Source organism: Talpa occidentalis, unplaced genomic scaffold, assembly GCF_014898055.3.
Source record: "Talpa occidentalis isolate TD23 unplaced genomic scaffold, MPIMG_talOcc4v2.1 talOcc4.11, whole genome shotgun sequence".
Classification (NCBI taxonomy): domain Eukaryota; kingdom Metazoa; phylum Chordata; class Mammalia; order Eulipotyphla; family Talpidae; genus Talpa; species Talpa occidentalis.
Window position 1 is genome coordinate 87,127 of NW_023601104.1, and position 17,798 is coordinate 104,924.

At 37.9% G+C, this 17,798-nt stretch overlaps 1 protein-coding gene across 6 annotated transcripts in view; it reads left to right on the plus strand.

Moving 5' to 3' along the window:
- The window catches only part of UBE2Q2 (ubiquitin conjugating enzyme E2 Q2), a 62,262-nt gene that overhangs the window by 14,964 nt on the left and 29,500 nt on the right, over nucleotides 1-17,798 (plus strand). For all 6 annotated transcript variants that reach the window (XM_054699916.1, XM_037502045.2, XM_037502042.2 and 3 more), the window contains exons 4-7: nucleotides 5,632-5,688; nucleotides 8,144-8,284; nucleotides 11,178-11,262; nucleotides 13,599-13,659. In XM_054699916.1, coding sequence (XP_054555891.1) covers nucleotides 5,632-5,688; nucleotides 8,144-8,284; nucleotides 11,178-11,262; nucleotides 13,599-13,659 — 344 coding nt within the window. The remainder of the gene's footprint in view (nucleotides 1-5,631; nucleotides 5,689-8,143; nucleotides 8,285-11,177; nucleotides 11,263-13,598; nucleotides 13,660-17,798) is intronic.

Genomic DNA, 17,798 nt, shown 5'->3' on the forward strand with positions numbered 1-17,798 from the left:
GCTTAGCATGGCAGTTTTTCTGCTCGTCTCATGGTACAATCAGGAAATTACTGGGACTAGGAGTCATTAGCTGCGTGACTGCATCATATCCATGATGGTTTCTTCATACACGTGTCTAGGATCTTGGTGTTCTTCACTGCTGCAGGAGGCCTTGTTGCTCCAGCCAGATAGGATACTGACAAGCAGCAAAGAGAAAGGGCCTCACACTGTGGGGCTGAAGATCTGGCATTCCTTTGCTTTTTGTTCTTGGTCATAGAGAGAGAAAAATTTATCAGAAAGTATATTAGGCAATAAATTATATGTATCAGCATATTGTAAGTAAATAGCATGAAAAATTGTTTAGAAATTAGTTGTTGGGCAGTTTGGCCCACTTGACAATGGGAGATGGTTTGTTGAACATGCCTGACAAGCATTACAATTCAATAATTACAGTGGGTCCTTCTTTTGCCTTCTCTTGAAGTTTCTTGGGAAAGTTTTTAAATGAAGCTATTTGAGTTAGGAGTTTCTAAATAGAAAAAGTTCTGATACCTGAGTAGCAGCCAGCTCCTGCTGTGAAGGCCATGAGAATAAGAAAAGTTTTTTCTTGCTTAGGCTTTGGCTGATAGGGATGTACTGGCGGCTATCTACTGTCTTAGGTTATGGTTTGGTTGAAACAATGAGTTCTAGTGTAAGGCTTAGTTTTTTATTAGCCTTGAAGGTTGCCTTCTTGCTGAGAGCATGTAGTGGTCAAAAGCCCATAGAAAAAGAGATGCACTGATTGTTTCTGCTTTGTTTCTATGCACATGATAATGTAATCTCAATGCTTGCAAAAAATGTATAAATAAAGAACCTGCTGAGCCTTTTGGGCAGAAGATACTAACACCTCACCAAGTGTCGGTGTCTCCTCATTCTACCTCATCCCCTTCCCCTCAGCCCCTAAGTTTCAGATCATTCGTATTCGCCGAGGCCGTCTCATCCTTTCAGGAACCCTGACACGACATTTTGCCGGAGGCTGGTCCCCGGCACTTCACAGCTTCTTAGAGCATGAAAATAGAAACTGCACACCTTAAGGCTTAGCTCTAGAACAGATCAGTGTCATTTCTACCACGTTTGTTAGTTGAAGGATTAAAGTGACTCATAGCATCAGCCCAGGTTGACTGTGGGAGGGATCCATGTGAGGAGATGAATGTTGGGAGTGTGTTTCGCTGGAGTCGGCTCCAAAGATGAACCTTTGTTTTCAAGAGCCTTTTCTTATTCTCTGGTTCCTACTCAAAGCATTGTTTTTATTTTCATAGATAAGTGTAAGTCTCTTTAAGGAATTCTTTTAATACTTTTGTTCCATTCTCCCTATTTTCTTTTTTTTTCCCCTAATGTATCTTGTTTTCCTAGTTTTTCTTTTTAAAGACTTCCCCCAAATGCCTGTTCATTCTGTTGCACTTTCATAGTTTTGTTCTTCCTTCTTTTTTTCATTCATATTTGAGAGAGATACTAAAGCTGATTGGGAGTTTTTTGTGGCCAAGACCTGTCAACTGATAGCTTTTAGGAGGAATTTATACACACTAGATGATGACTGGAGCATACTAAGTTCCTCTGAATGTAAAACCTTGGAGCCTTTTGCTTGAAGTAAGTGTATGTCACTTGGGGTCTGCTTAAAGAGCTGGGGGAGAGCAATTTGTTTTGGGGACTGGATGATATGTTCTGTATGTAGGCTTTTGGTCAATCTCTCTGTTTTTAGTCTTTTCCATTCCTTAGGTTGTCTACTGTTTCTTGTCTTGGAACCCAGAGCTTCTCCCAAAAACTGCAGGAAAAATTAACTCTTTATTATTTATATCCCCTTAACCTGTGGCTTCACTTGATTGTTCCATTAATTACTATTCCTTCATTCACTGTAATTTTCTGGCATGAATGCTCTTTTCTGCTGGAAGCCTTGTAGCTTTCCTTGTTATCAATGTGTGTTTATATAATGTCTATTCTTCACTGAAATTCTAGTGGAGATTCAGGAAAGAGAGAGGCTGAGAGAAATATAGTCTGTTCAGTTTTACTTCTCTGGAATGTTTACAACTTAGAGTTTTCACTTACCAATATGTCATGGACATAATGCATAGATATGCCTTGTTTTTCATGGCTATATGTAATAATTCCATGTAGGAATATAACATAACTTGTAGATTACATTAAGTTTCTACTTTTAAATCATTTTTGCATTCCCATAATAAGCACTCAGCACCTCTGTAGGTGACAGGGTAGGATATGATGTTTCATTTTTTTTTAACTTTTCCACTTCAAGATAGTAATATATATTTTTTTAATTGGGCTCTTCTTGTTTCATTTTGATAGCAGGGTTATGCATTCTCAAAATGACTTGGAAAGCATATGTATTTTCTAAGTGCTACGATAGTTTAATTTTCAACTGAGGCCATTTTGCCTCCCACAGAGCATTGGAAAGATCTGCGGATATTTTGACTTTCACAATGACTTGCGGGGTGTTATTGGCACTTTGGGGTCAAGGAATTGTTACTAGAAATCCTACTGTGTCAGGATAGCCCCCAATAACACAGAATTATCTGTCCAAAATTTCAGTTCCAATGTTGAAAGGGCCTCATCTGAATAAACATACAATCTGAACTGATTTGGGGGTAGAGTCTCTGGCTATCTTTTGTCTTCTATGTATTAGTGTATTCAGATTTTTTCTACTTCAGTCACTTTCGGTAACTTCAGAGTCTAAACAAATAATCACTTTATACATTATAGGCCGTTATGGAAAGTATTTACAATTTGTTTATCTTCATCTGTGGTTATAAGCCTCTGTTTATCTCTAAATTTTTTACCTTGATTACTTGTCAGAGGCTTGTCTGTTTAAAGAATTAACTTGAAAGTGTTTCTTTTTAATCTGATAGTTTCTTTTTTATGTATTGCTCATGTCATAGTTAGTCCTCTTTTCATTTTATTTTGCTTTTTGGTTTATTGGACCAATGAGATTTAAAGTGCTTTGTAATCAAACAGGATAAACACTTTCTTCAGAGTTTGATTTTATCACACAGGTTTTAAAATTTAACCTACTTATTTCCTAAATAATTTGTATTTCATAAGTAGATACAACTTTTTGTTCATATTACTCTTGTTATATTTCACAATAAAATGTTTTTTAAAATACATATTGAAAACATATCAACGTAAGATTAGTTTAGCAAATAGTTGACGTGAATACCTGGAAACCAGCACTATAGAAACCTCCTGGAGGTTCCTTCTAAATCACCGTTCCCATGTTTGCTGATCTTTCCTTACTTTTCTCTAGTTTTATCACTTATATGTACATTCCTAAACAACATAGTATAGTATAGTGTTGCCTGTTTTGAGCTTCATATTATGAGCTATCACTACTATATGTGTATTCTTTTATGTCTGCTTTTTGCTCAACATTGTGTTAAATTTCTTTATATTTTGTATTGCCATCATTTTTTCATTGCTATATTTATGCCATTGTTTGAATATACCATAACATATTCATCCATTTGACTGTTCACAGAAATTTGGGTTGATTTGTTTGTACTGGGAATGTTGTTATCATGATATTCTTATCCACATTTTGTGGTATACCCAAGCAAGCATGTACTTAGGATTTAGATTATTGGGGCATGACAGTCAACTCATAAGTTATTTAGGAAAAAAAAAGTTTGGCATTCTCAGATAGCATTTGGCTATTTGTATTTTTCCCTCTGGTCAAAGAATACAGCCTGTAACCTTTCAGCAGCATCCAAGCAATTGCTTAGACTTAACCACTAGTCTTACTGTAGTCTTTGCTTATTGCTGTTTCTTGTATTCCATTCTTCTGCCCTTCTGAAATACATTCCTGAATAATGCCACCTGTTTTATTTTTCTAGAAGGGGTTTATGAGAATGTATATGAAAAGTGTTTCTAGAGTAGTCAGTGTCTGTTTTTATTATTCATTCAACAACTATCTCTTGACTGTGTAACTCCTCTGTGGAGATGCTGAGGATTACAAGACACAGAAGTCTAAGTTCATAATTGAGTGGCTTCAGATTCTTTAGTTTTATATTATTCCAGTATTGTTACAGAAAGAAAATCTGATGCCTGTCTGATTCTTACTTCTGTTGATTTTTTCTTTCTGGAAGTTGGTATGGTTCTTGCATTAACATTACTTTTTGATATTCCCTTGGGAAGTTCTGATCCATTTAATATTCTGAGGCCCTTCCTTTCTTAAGTTTTTACTTTTATGTCTTCTGGACGAATGTGGATGAATATAAGATCTCTCTTTTCCTATCTTCCATTTTTCATATCAGTTTTCTTATTTCTATCTCTACTTCTCAGAACCTGTTCCCACCTCTTTTTCTTCACATTCTAAAGGAATCTCATAATTTAGTTGTCTTCTTAATCAGAAATGTTTTGTTCAAATTCATTTTGTTCTCTGGTCCTTCTACTGAGTCATTTTTGTTTGCTTTTCCTTTCTCTTTTTTGAAGGAGAGAAGGATCCTTTGGTATCCCAGAGTCATCTTGCCTATTGTTATCTGTTGTTATTTTATGGATGCAATATCTTAATTACTGCTCAAGATTCCAAATAGACTTTTTTGTATTAGTACAGTAATTCTGTATTAAATCCTTCATTAGTAACGCTTCAGGTCATTTATTCTGCTGTTTAATTTGGTACCTTTCTTTCAGATTACCAGTTTTCTTCAGATATATGGTGATACTAGTTATCTGCTCATTTACAAATGAGATATTCCATTGATCAGTGTCAGTTGTTGATATGAGTTTTCCTTAGCAATTGTTCCTCCTCTCTGCTCTGGCCTTCCTCTTCCTGGTTTGCACATCTGTGCTCTCCCTATGGGAGGTTCTGGCAGTTGAATTTAACAACTCCTGAGTGAAAGGAAGAGATTATATCATGAACTTTTGCTGCTGCAGTGAGTTACATTAATAGAGTCTGCCTTTTCTCTTTGGTTCTGGCATCCACACTAAAAGACTATCAAAGTAGGCCTCCTAGATAAGAGAATGCTCCTTATCAGCTGTAGTTAGCACAAATACAGCAAGAATTTCTGTGGAATGGAAAATCCAGCTAACTTTATGCTGTTGCTGGGAACTTGTCTTTTTGAACTTTGCCAAAACTAGGTATGAAAGCCCTTCCTTAAAACCCCAAAGATTCATTGTGTATTAGCGGTAAATTGTGCCATATAGAGAATTATAGTAACAAGTTGTAACTAAGTTTGCGAGATGGTGATCATTTTATAACTTACTTTTGAGAAGTGTCTGTTTCTTTAAAATGCATATGATCTTCCTCAATGTAAGGCAGTTAAATTTATGCAGAGATTCAGCCTTTTTAAGTTTAAAAAGGGATCTGTTTTGGGGTATTTATTTTAATGGACAAAATAAAGGTCATTGATCTCTTACACATAACATTTGTGTAAAATGTTTTTTTTTTTAAATTGGTTATGTTTAAATTCTTTTTCAGTTTTGCTTTGTTTAAAGTTGTCTATTAGATTGAAAAATCCTTTTTCAAAGCTGATAAACATTATTAAAGCTGGATTTAAAATAGATATGTTAATTTTAATAAACTGTGTTATTGGTACTAAAGTCTCCATGTACTGAGTGTGTGTTTACTTGTTCTAGAGTGCCTTGGCAAATTCTTTTTCTTTTCAGAATGGGGTAACAGAAGAAGTGACTTCAGAAGAAGAGGACGAGGAAGAGATGGCTGAAGTAAATCTTTCATATGATAATTACGTTTTATGAATATCTTTATTTTTGAGCACTGTAGACATTCTCTAAAGAGCCTTTGTAAACCAGTGCTAATGTAGCATAATAAAAAGTGCGTTGTACTTGGAATTGAATATAGTTTTTAAAATCTGGCATTACTTCTAATTAATCGTATGCTTATGTGTTGTCCTTGAATTTCCTTTTCTGAAAAATAAGAGATCTTAACATTTAACACTAAAATTATACTCATATTTAATATTAATCAATATTAACCTACAGTGTAACCTTTATTTGGTTGTATTTAAGAAGAGAAATTCCTCTAGGTTACAAAGGTTGAGCATTTGAAGGAAAAGAGAATTTGGAAACTTTTCATGTACAACTTAGCATAAGAAAGAAAACTTATTGAAAAATCATCTAAGAATTTCATAGAGAAAATTGCAAAGAGGTTGAGCTTAGGCCAGTTTAGTTGCCAATCATTGATGTGATTTTGGAAGTTTTTAGACTCTGAGTTTGGTATTTAAATTGAAGTTCAGAATAAAGAGCTGTGTCTCTGTGTTGGCCAGATAAAATGTGTTTGCGTTGCACAGTCTTGGCTTCAAAAATGTCTTTGCTGTTTTAAATCTTAGAATTAATTTAGATTATTACATTATTTTCTTGAGTATTAAAATCATCTAAAACATTTACCTTTGAACTAAAGAACTAGCTATGGGTTGGTTTTGTGAGTCTGGATGTAAAATAATTCTAAATGTGTCCAATTGGAATGACTTCTTGGAGCAGAGGTTGTTTTTAATGTGTCATGCAGTTTAACTTAGTTGAAATAAACCGCATGAAAACCTGAAATCTTTTCTGCTGATTAATACTCCAGTGGAGAAGTTTTGTGAGTAGGAATGAGACCGAGGTTGAAGGTCAAGGAGAAGATGGTGGCTAAGGGCATTTCTCAGAACTCTGAGGTAAACAAGTATAGGATTGAAGATCAGGACTAAAAGGTGCAAACTAGGCAAAGGTTGCTCCATGAAGCATGGAGTCATGGACAAGGTCTGAATAAAAAAGGGAAGAGATGGGGCTTGAAGAGATGGAAGTCCAAAAAAAAGACTATTGGGTATGGAGGGAGGCGGTCACCAGCCTGCCCTAGAAATCAGTGAATTAGTCTGTTTGAAGCATGGAGATAGTATATATTAACTGCTCCTTTAGAGATTTGGTGATTGAAGTAAAGAGGAGTAAGAAAGTAGAAAAAGGCTAAGATTTTTAAAATTTTGTAGATTTATATACTGGTAAAAGCAGATGATATGTGAAAGGAGTGTTTAGAAGGATGTGATTAAAGGTGCTGACCTAAGGATATATTCATATTCTTATATTTTTCCTAACTGTCAAAATCAACACACTGCAGAAAACATGGAAAAGAAAAAGCACTAAATAGAGTTAATTATTATAATTTCAGTAAGTGTTCTTCCAGTCTTTTTTACCTTTATTTTGGCACACTTGAGATTCTGCATATTCAGTTTTGTATTGTATTTTTCATTTCATTATTGATGTGGAAGAAGCCATTATGCTATGTTGGCATTTCATAGTCTTCCAGTATTCCATGGAATTGAGTTATAAAAATATAAAAATCTGATATTTTTATACCAGCAGATTTGTGTGTATTTGTGTGGTTATAAATATTTATACCTAAATTTGTGTTTACATTTTAGACTAGGTTTTTTGTTTCTTTATACCATGGATTTCTAAAAGCTGAGTTGCTAGAGCTAATTAGGAACCATTAATGTCCTTAATGGCTGATGCTAACCTGTTTCATAAGTGCCTTTTAATAGGAGATTGAAAAGATGTCTTATTTAGTAATACTGAAGCATGGTGACTTGGGATAAGCAGCCTGGGGGCCTTAGTAACAACCTTTTGCTCAGTTCCTGGTGTGCAACATAGTCCCTGACAGGAATCTTAGATCATGTGCTGCCATGAGACAGGATGGACCTGGGGGGTCCCATGACTACTGAAACTTCACTCCTCCTTGATATGCAACTGTACGACTTACCTCTCAGTATGCAGCCATGTCATGTTTGACCATGTATAGCTCCCAATGCAAACCCACCTGAAATATTGTAGAAACTGAAAGTGTATACAAGCCCCTACAGACGGGACTCAGCTTTGGGATACGAATCCTCTGAGTCAGCACTGGTGCATTGAACCTGCTTCTTGTTAGCCCTGGTGTCCGCGTTTCCTTTGTGCCATGTAACAATACTTATGACTTTATAAAGCCATTAAGTATTCTTTACTCAGACTCAAGCTTTTAAACAAAACACAGGATGTAAAAGGAGAACCCTTTTGAATTGAGTGTGAAGAAGGCTTTTTTGCCTGTCACCATAGAATCACGTATTCTCCCTTTTGTTTTCCCTGTTAGGTCAAGAATAGTTTTACTTTTGTCATAAAGTTGAATAAGCTAATATTTTCCATATTTTTGTAGGATATAGAAGACTTGGATCACTATGAGATGAAGGAAGAAGAGCCTATTAATGGAAAAAAGTCAGAAGATGAAGGAATTGAAAAAGAAAATTTGGCAATATTAGAGAAAATTAGAAAGACTCAAAGGCAAGACCATCTAAATGTAAGTGTATAAATCTCGTTAACTTGGGCTTTTGTGGTTAAATAATTACAGAGCAATACATTCAGCTAACCATCTCAGCTGCCCTCCTCCATTCCTGTCTTGAATGTGAATTCAGCCATGTTTTGTCACCCTAGTTTTTTTTTTTTTTTTTTTAAGATTTATTTATTTATTTATACAAGCACCGGGTACAGTCAGAAGTGTGCGAGGGCGAGAGAATTCACCAGAGTCAGAGCGGAGAGCACAGCAGGCAGACTGACAAAGTACACTGCTGAGGGGAGCAGTGGGCACAGCAGGAGAGGTCTGCGCGCCATGTGGGACCCTCTCGGTGGCTGGGGATTGAACTACTGCTGCAGAGGCTGCGGGCAGCTTCGCAACCCAGCGGTCAACCACTGCGCCACCAGGGAGGCCCCACCCTAGTTTTTTTAAAAAAACTTTTTTCATCTTTTGATAGCTACTTTCCTGTTCATCTGCTTTTCCCATCCTGCTATCAACTACTGCTTCCTGTATATGCTCCCTTTCCAACTTGTTTATACTGTTTGTTTACCCTCCTCCTATGGCATATATATATTTAAATCAGTCTCTCTACAAAGTACAATTCCAGTTCTTCTCTGTGAGGCTGACTTTTGGCCTGTCTTGCCTGACCAAACCAAAAGTAGCTTTTTCCTTTGTGTTAACATCTCTTTTTATATAAGATGCAGCATGAGGGAGTTAACTGAACACTTGAGTTGATAACAACCACAACTGTGTGACTGTTAAATGTGGAATGCATGCTTTTTGAGATATTGCTGTGAAGAATAAATGAGAATGATGCATACAAACACCTAGACTGAGCAGGAAAATATCAAATGAGAATGTAGCTCTCTGTCTCAACACTACTTACAGAGAGCTATTTATCAACTCCATGAAATTTGAGTACCAGTTCCTTTGTCTTGAGCACGGGTTTTAAACACAGGAAATGAATTGTTATGCAAGAATATACTGAGTTTTGTAAACAAGTAGATTTCTCTTCTTTTTTCACTCTTAATTTACTATTATTAATTTGATAGATTTTTTTTTTAGCCTGTTCTTACCTTGATTATTTAAAAAAAAAAGTTTGTTGGCATCTAAATTAATGATTCTTACCATACTTTCTGTATCTTGCGATTGCTTACAGCTTGTTTGGTATAGTGAAAATGACTACAAATTATTAAACATTCTCACATTGCAGAGACTATGTTCAAATACTTTAACATTTCTGTACATTACCATTTAATCATTTTAATCACTGTGTGCAATATACTTTCTATTCTATAGATGTAAAACTAGACTCTAAGCCAGTTAAATAGAGGGTTCAAAGTCACTTGCCTAGGAAATAGTATCTTTGTAAACCTGATTTTTTTCTTCTTAAAGGGTAATGTAGCCATTAACATCTTAGATTTTATGTGATGAGTTTTCTTAGTTAAGGCATTCTAAATGCTTTTGTCTTATGATAAATAGTTCCATTGACTGAACTGTACATTGCATTCAAATGTACATTGGTACATTTTTATCTTTAGAGGAGTTCCAACACTGATAAGAACTAATATTGTTACAGAGCAACCCCGATATAAAACGGGTTGCCTGGTCGGGGTTGCTCCGTAACAATATCTGTTGCATACAGGCAATCATGTTCCTCAGTTTCTTAATGTGTACAACTGGACCTTTAGGATAACATTCTTGCTTATAGTCTGATTAATACAGCTCTCTTTTAATGTGTCGTGGTCTGAGGATTTTCTAGTGTTTTCAAAATGCTGTGGAGTCCTTACACACATAATAGCATGGACAAGATCAAGATCACTGACACTGCCAAATGCCTGTGTGGATGTTCAGCAACATTGCTGACGGGAATGCAGAAACGGTGCAGCTACTTTGAAAGGCAGTCTAACAGATTCTTACAAAAATAAACATGTTTTTATCATGCAGTCCATGTGTGTTCCTGGGTATTTACCCAAATGAATAGAAAACTTGTGTACACACAAAAACCTGCTCATGGGTGAATGTGCAAAAACCTGCAGCTTTATTCATAATTGTCAAAAATTGGAAGCAAGCAAATTATCCTTTCATCAGATACTAACAGTGGCATATTATTACCTGCTTAAAAAAAAAAAAAGAAATGAGCCTTTAAGCCATGGAAAGGCATGGAGAAAACTTAAACTCCTATTACTAAGTGAAAAAGCAAATCTGAAAGGCTGCACACTGCATGTTTCCAACTAAAGACAATCTGGAAAAGGCAAAACTATGGAGATAATAAAAAGTTTAGTGTATTCCATGGTTGGAGGTGGGGAAGGATGATTAGAGCATAGAGGATTTAGGGTGGTAAAAGTGCTCTATATGATACTATAGTGCTGTATCTATGTCATTAAACATCAAGAGAGAGCCTCAGATATATTGTGGACTTTAAGTGATAATGTATCAGTTTAGGTTCATCACATCAAAAATATACCTTTCTAAGAGTGATTTTGATAATGAGGGGTAGATACTACATTGAGTGGAATTTATATGGGAGGTCTCTGTACTTTGGATTTTGCAGAGATCCTAAAAATGAGCTAAAAAATAATATTTTAAATTAAAAACATTATAAAAATTTTCAGTTAATGGAATTTGAAATAGATACATAGTGAATTCTAGGGGCCATAGTGTTTTGGGTATATTGGTTAGACTTTTTTCCACATGATAAGAAATAGTAGATGAACCAGACTTGTCCCCAATTTTATATTCATATCAAAACTTCATGTCTTCATTTGATTGAACTTAGCAGTCTTGATTTGTTACAATGTTGAGGGTGATCCATTTTAAACTTTGATTTTAGGTTTCAGTGCCTTTTGATCTTATTAGACTCAGTAGATCCAGATTAACAGCAAATTTTATGTTTCAGGGTGCAGTGTCTGGGTCTGTGCAAGCTTCAGATAGACTTATGAAAGAGCTCAGGGACATATACAGATCACAGAGTTATAAAACAGGTGAGCATCTCTGATCTCCACCATCTCTGTTGTGCTTATGCTTTTAGCAGTTTCCCAGTAATTAAGTTCATGTCTCATACTTTAAGTGGAGAGGAACAGAAATGTGTATTTATGTGAAACACAAATTTAACTATGTAATGATAAGATGTAATGGATAGAATTGATGAGTTTTCCTTTTTTTTTTTTTAAATGTATTTATGGCTATATCACAGTTGTTGTTCTTACTTGTAAAAATTATTTCATGACTTTTATCTTCTGGGACTAGTACAAGTAATACCTGCTTTGGAAATCAAATAAGATGATTATATTTTTATAAGCAGAATTATGACCAAGTTAATTATATAATTGCTTTCCTTTTTTAAAGAAAAAAACATTTTTTGGTTATGTTCATTAACTCTTGTTGAAACAAGAGTTTCACGTATACAACTACCAGACCACTCAGGTTCAGGGAGCAACAGTGGGGCTTATTTAACAAACTGGGGGAAATAGAGTTTCCAAGGCCACAAGTGGCTGGCTGTTTCACCTCAGACCGTGTCCACAGTGTCCAGAAGACCCAAACAGAAAACTTCTCATTCAAGAGGGCAGTGCCCCTTCAGTGAGGGTCTAGAGATCATGGCATACCAGGAAGCAGTGGGCCAGAATCCAAGTCATGCTGGCAGCTGGAGGTGCTCAGAAGTGGGGATCACTGAGGTGACACTGCAGCAGCCCACAAAAGCAGTTTGAAGGCAAGGCTGGACAGCACTGGAAGCTGGACTGGACAGCAACAGAGGCAACAGCACTGGGAAGCAATGCCAGATGTCAGAGGTGGTGGACAGCCCGTCAAGGTGATCTAGACACACAGTGCCGGTCACCTGTCAACAGTACTGGCCAGTATTGCCAGTCACCACCAGTCACGAGGATGTGGTTTCAGAGCCACCAGTGTTAACAGCTCTTTGTGAGTTTTAGGCCTACACCAACAACAAGGAGATCTTTGGGACATGACACCAGGCCGGGGGCCATTTGTGCTCCTTTCAAGCAATGTCAGAGGCAAGGCCTGAGGCAGGTGTAGTAGCCAGGTCTCTGTGCAGCAATGCAGCTTCTCTTCTTTCTTTGAAGGTAGGCTGCTAGATTCTTTTTTCTTCCAAGGCCAGGAACAGGATCATCTAAGCTGGCTCCTGCCCTGTCTTAGGCTCTTTCATTTTCAATTCTAAGTGACTGATTGGACCTCTTAGAACCAATCAGCCTATTCTTGATGTTCAATATGAATAATTAACTAATAAGCTGATTGAACCTGGTTGGTTCATTTAGCTCACACCTGGTTGGTCCAGTCTGCAATCCACATGCCAAATATAAAAAGGAAAACTTGGTGACTGCACAGAGCCAACCTGCCCTAACCTCAGGGCAGGCTCATGGGCTCAATAGACTGCAAAGCTAGCGTCAGTGGGGCCAGAGGCTCTGTGCACCTAGTGGTCCTCCAGTAGGGCCACGTGTTACAATGTGAAAGGTGGAAGGTGGACCTACAGATGGGCTCCACTGGGAGCCTACCCTTGTTCCTGGGACTACATAGGCGGCTTTGCTGCCTGCAAGAGCCACCGTGCTGGATCTCCCCCAGTGAGGTCCATGCTTTTCCCTGCAGCCCTGAACTAGGGGTAACAGGAAAACCCTGCCTCTGCAGTCCCAAAGGGGCTACATGATAGGGAAACCACTGCTGCTATCCATTGCTGGCCTCTGCCTGCAGCCTGAGCCACAGTGGATCCACTGATAGCAGGTAGTAAAATACCTCCCACTGTCTCACACTTGCACTGTCCACAACAGCTTCTCAGGGTTGGTGCCAGAACCCTGAGGGGGTGGTGCTCCCTGTGCTCAAATCTGGCTATGGAGCCTGGACAGCACCAATCCTCCCTGTAGCCATCCTGTAACCTTCTGCTGCAAAGCGACCTGGGTGCTGCCCAGAGGCCAATGGGGAAATTCCCTTTCTGTCCCTGGAGTTTAGGCTCAGTGCTCAAACCGGTCTGGTGCTCAGTGGAGGGGCTGCCCATAGGTATCCACTCTGGCATGTGCAGTTGACTGCCACCACGTCAATGGCTTCCACTGCTTAGGCAGCTGTGGGAAAGAACCAGTCTTGCCCTGTGGTTTGTGCTACAAAGCTCCAGGTTCATTGTTATAGAGTGTTGCTTTAAGCTAGGGGTGTTGACTTAAGATACTCAGGTTCAGTGACAAAATATTCACAAATAACTTGAGTTTTTCCATGTTTTAATAGCAAATTTTTTTGCTTTTGCGCTTTGTTTGGTATACCTTTACATCATAATAATAGTTACAAAATCAAATGAAAAATAACATGTCCTCTATCTTTACAGGAATTTATGCAGTGGAACTCGTAAATGACAGTTTATATGACTGGCATGTTAAACTGCAGAAGTAAGTGGCTTTTTTTTTTTTTTTAAAGATTTATTTATTTATTTATTTATACAATCACTGAGTACAGTCAGAAGCGCAGGAGGGTGAGAGAATTCACCAGAGCCAGAGCGGGGAGCAGAGCAGGCAGAAGGACCGAAGTACACTGCTGAGGGGAGCAGCGGGCGGCAGGAGAGGTCTGCGCGCCATGTGGGATCCTCCTCCAGTGGCCGGGGAGCAGCCGGGGATCTAACCGGCACTGCAGAGGCCATGGGCAGCCACGGGGAGGCCCAGTAAGTGGCTTTTTAATGCTAACCCACTTTTTTTTGTAATGGTAGACTCTCATAATGGAGATTCCCTATGTAACTATTAACTTCTTCTCCCTAGCTCCCCATTTGACACCTTTATACTATGACTTTTACTTAGAACTTTAGACCCTCTTTCTTTAGAAATACTTCTCAAGGTGTTAAAATGAGCTGTTTCTTAGGCCTAATAATAACTGAGAAGTAGAACAGGAAGCACCAATATTGGGATAAAGTGTTTCATGAGTTAGACAGTTAGGCATGATAGAAACAAGGGTAAGAGTGAAGCCAGGACTACAGTGGGAAGGGACCAGCAGCCCCATGGGGAGCAGCAACTACCCGAGAGAGTGCCTTTTGGCCCACACACAGCAGCAATAGAGTTGGCGCAAAATCCCTACAAGCCGACACCCCCCTCTCCTCCCCAGCCCTGTGAGTGAAGCATGGTAGGTAGAGGGAGGGCCCAGCAGCACAGAGAGCAGCACCCACACAGGAGGGTGCCTTTTGGCCCACACACAGCACCAGAGACTGTGTGACCTTGATGGGGTGACACTGAAACCGCCCAGCCCACTGAGTGGAGCTAGGCAGGGAGAGAGTGCCCAGCAGCCCCACAGGGAGCAGCAACCACCGGGGAAAGTGCCTTTTGGCCCATATACACCACACATTTACTCTGACCATAAGGCATAAAATTAGAAATCAACTATGAAAAGAAAGCAATGAACACTGCCCCCACCCCCATTACATGGAGACATACTACTGAATGACCACTGGATCAATGAGGAATTCAGGAAAGAATTTAAGAAATACATTGACTAAGAGGACACTGCTTTCCAGAATACATGAGATACAGTAAAAGCAGCAATAAGAGGAAAGTATATAGCAATAAACACCCACATCAAGAAACAAGAAAGAATTAAAAGAAAAACCCACCTTATCTCCCATCTTGAGGAACAACAACAACAACAACAAAAAAAAAACAACAACCCTAACCCAGTAGAAGGAAGGAAATAAAAAAAGTTCAAGCATAAATAAATGAAATAGACCAAAAAAAGACAACCCCAAAAATCAGTGAAACCAAATGCTTATTCTCTGAAAAAAATAACCAAAATAGACAAACCTCTAGCCAAGCTCACAAAAGAAAAAAAGGAGAAACTCAAATAAATAGGATCATAAATGAAATCAGAGAAATTACAACAGACACAGCAGAAATCCAGAGGATAATCAGATTCCTATGAACATTTATATGCAAACAAGTTCAACAATATAGATGCGATGGACAAATTCCTAAAACTATATAATCCAAAGCTGAGCTGAATAAAGAAGAGAAAGAAAACCTAAATCATCCAAAGCTGAGTAAAGAAGAGATAGAAAACTTAAATCAATTACAAGTACCTAAATCAAAACAGTAACCAAAACCCTCTGCAAAAACAAAAGCCCTGGTCCAGATGGTTTCACAAATGAGTTCTACCAAACATTCCAAGATAAACTGGTACCTATCCTACAAAAACTTTTCCAAAAAATTGAGAACAAAGGAATACTACCAAGTACATTTTACGAAACCAAAATTACCCTAATACCAAAACCACACACAAAAAGGAAACTACAGACCAATCTCCCAATGAACAGAAAAGCAAAAATACTCAACAAAATCCTAGCAAACCTAATCCAACAAGGAATCAAAATAATTATACATCATGACCAAGTGGGATTTATACTAGGGACACAAGGATGATTCAACATCTGAAAATCAATTAATGTAATTCACCACATCAATCAAAAGAAAAATAAAAACCATATGATCACATCAATAGATGCTGAGAAAGCATTTGATAAAATTAAACAACCATTTATGATGAAGGCCCTCTTAATTCTTGAAAAAGAAGGAACATACTATATTAACTTAATAAAAGCCATATATGACAAACCCACAGCCAATATCATTATTCATGGTGGGGAACTAAAATCCTTCCCTTTAAGATCTAGAACAAGGCAAGGATGTCTATTCTCACCACTTTTTTTCAATATAATACTGTAAGTTCCAGCTTGAGCAATTAGGCAAAAGAAAGACATGAATCCAAATAGGAAAAGAAGTAGTAAAACCATTACAGGGCAGGGAGAGGGGCAGCCCAAACCCCACAAACCTGCCTATTCTAAATGGGTTTTGCCATCCGCCGCTGCATCAACACAAAACATATGAGACTTCACTGGGAAGGAACTTTAATACAAGTAGGAAACAATACAGGAAAGGCAAAGAATCTAGTTTCTAAATCAAGCACCCCCACAGTTACCCATCCCCTCATGGGTAAAACTCCATCCAAATGGGATTGACCCAGAGCAAATCTCCAAAGCCTGCCACAAGTCTAAAGCATCTTCCAGTGGGGACCCACAGAAAAGCATCAGAAACAACCAAACAAGTGTGGAGGGAAAAGAGCGAAATCAACATCAAGACAAAAACCGCCATTGTCACCTCCCCACGGGTCTCTCACCCACATCTCACCCAGTCCCCGACCAAAAGGCAAGCACAGTTTCTTCACGTGTCTCGCGGTTCCATGTGCCTCCTCCAGGTCTCCTTCTGGCTCTGCATCCTGCTCCTCCCTTTCTTAGTCTCCTCTGCAGCTTCTTCTCTCTCTGCTCAGCTTCACCCTCCATTTGGGTGGGGCAGGGAACCTGGAACCTCCCTCTTTCCTCGGGACCACCCTGTTACAAAACTATTACTAGTTGTGTTTGATATGATAGCATATATAGAGAACTCTAAAAACTCCACAGAAAAACTAATTAAAACAATAAATCAGTTTGGTAAAATAGCATGTCCAAAATCAACACACAAAAATCAGTAGCTTTCTTATATGCAAACAATTTGAAGAAGAAGAAATAAAGAAAACCATCTCATTCACTTTTGTACACCCCAAAATTAAATACCTGGGGATAAACTTCACAAAAGAGGTGAAAGACCTACATAAAGAAAACTACAAAACATTGATAAAAGAAATAGAAGAAAATGAAAAAGAATGGAAAGATGAGCCTTGCTCATCAGATTAGCAGAATTAACATTATCAAAATGGCCATTCTGCCAAAAGCAATTTACATATTCATTGCAATTCCAATAAAAATCTCAATGACTTTCTTCAAAGAAATAGAAAAAATATTGATGAAATTTACATGAACCATAAAAAAACTCATATAGCTGGAGCTCTCCTAACTAAAAAAGAAAATATGGAGGTATTACTCTAGGACTTCAAGCTGTTCTACAAAACCATAATAATTAAAACTGGTACTGGAACAAAGGTAGACATGAAGACCAATGGAATCGAATTGAAAACCCAGATATAAAGCCATACATATATGGACAACTAATCTATGACAAAGGATCAAAGATTTCACACTGGAACAAGAACAGTTTCTTCAATAAATGGTGCTGGGGAAGCTGGGCTACTACATTTAAAAGAATGATACTAGACTACTCCCTCACACCTTACAAAAGACCAACTCAAAATGGATTAAAAAAACCTGAATATAAGACCTAGAACCATAGAATATATAGAAGAAAACATAGGCAAAACACTCCCTGACATGCCTCAGAAACATTTTTGAGGACTCATCTCCAGAAGCAAAGATAATGAAAGAAAAGATAAACAGCTGGGATTACATCAAATTAAAAAGCTTCTGTACAGCGAAAGAGACAATAACCAAAATGAAGAGGCACCCTACAGATTGGAAGAAAATATATGTACTCCACACAACTGATAAGAGACTGATACCAGAGAGCTACAAAGAGCTTACACCACTCAACAGAAACAAAATAATCCATTTAAAAAGTAGGCAGAAGACCTAAAAAGACACTTCTCTAAAGAGGAAATGCAGATG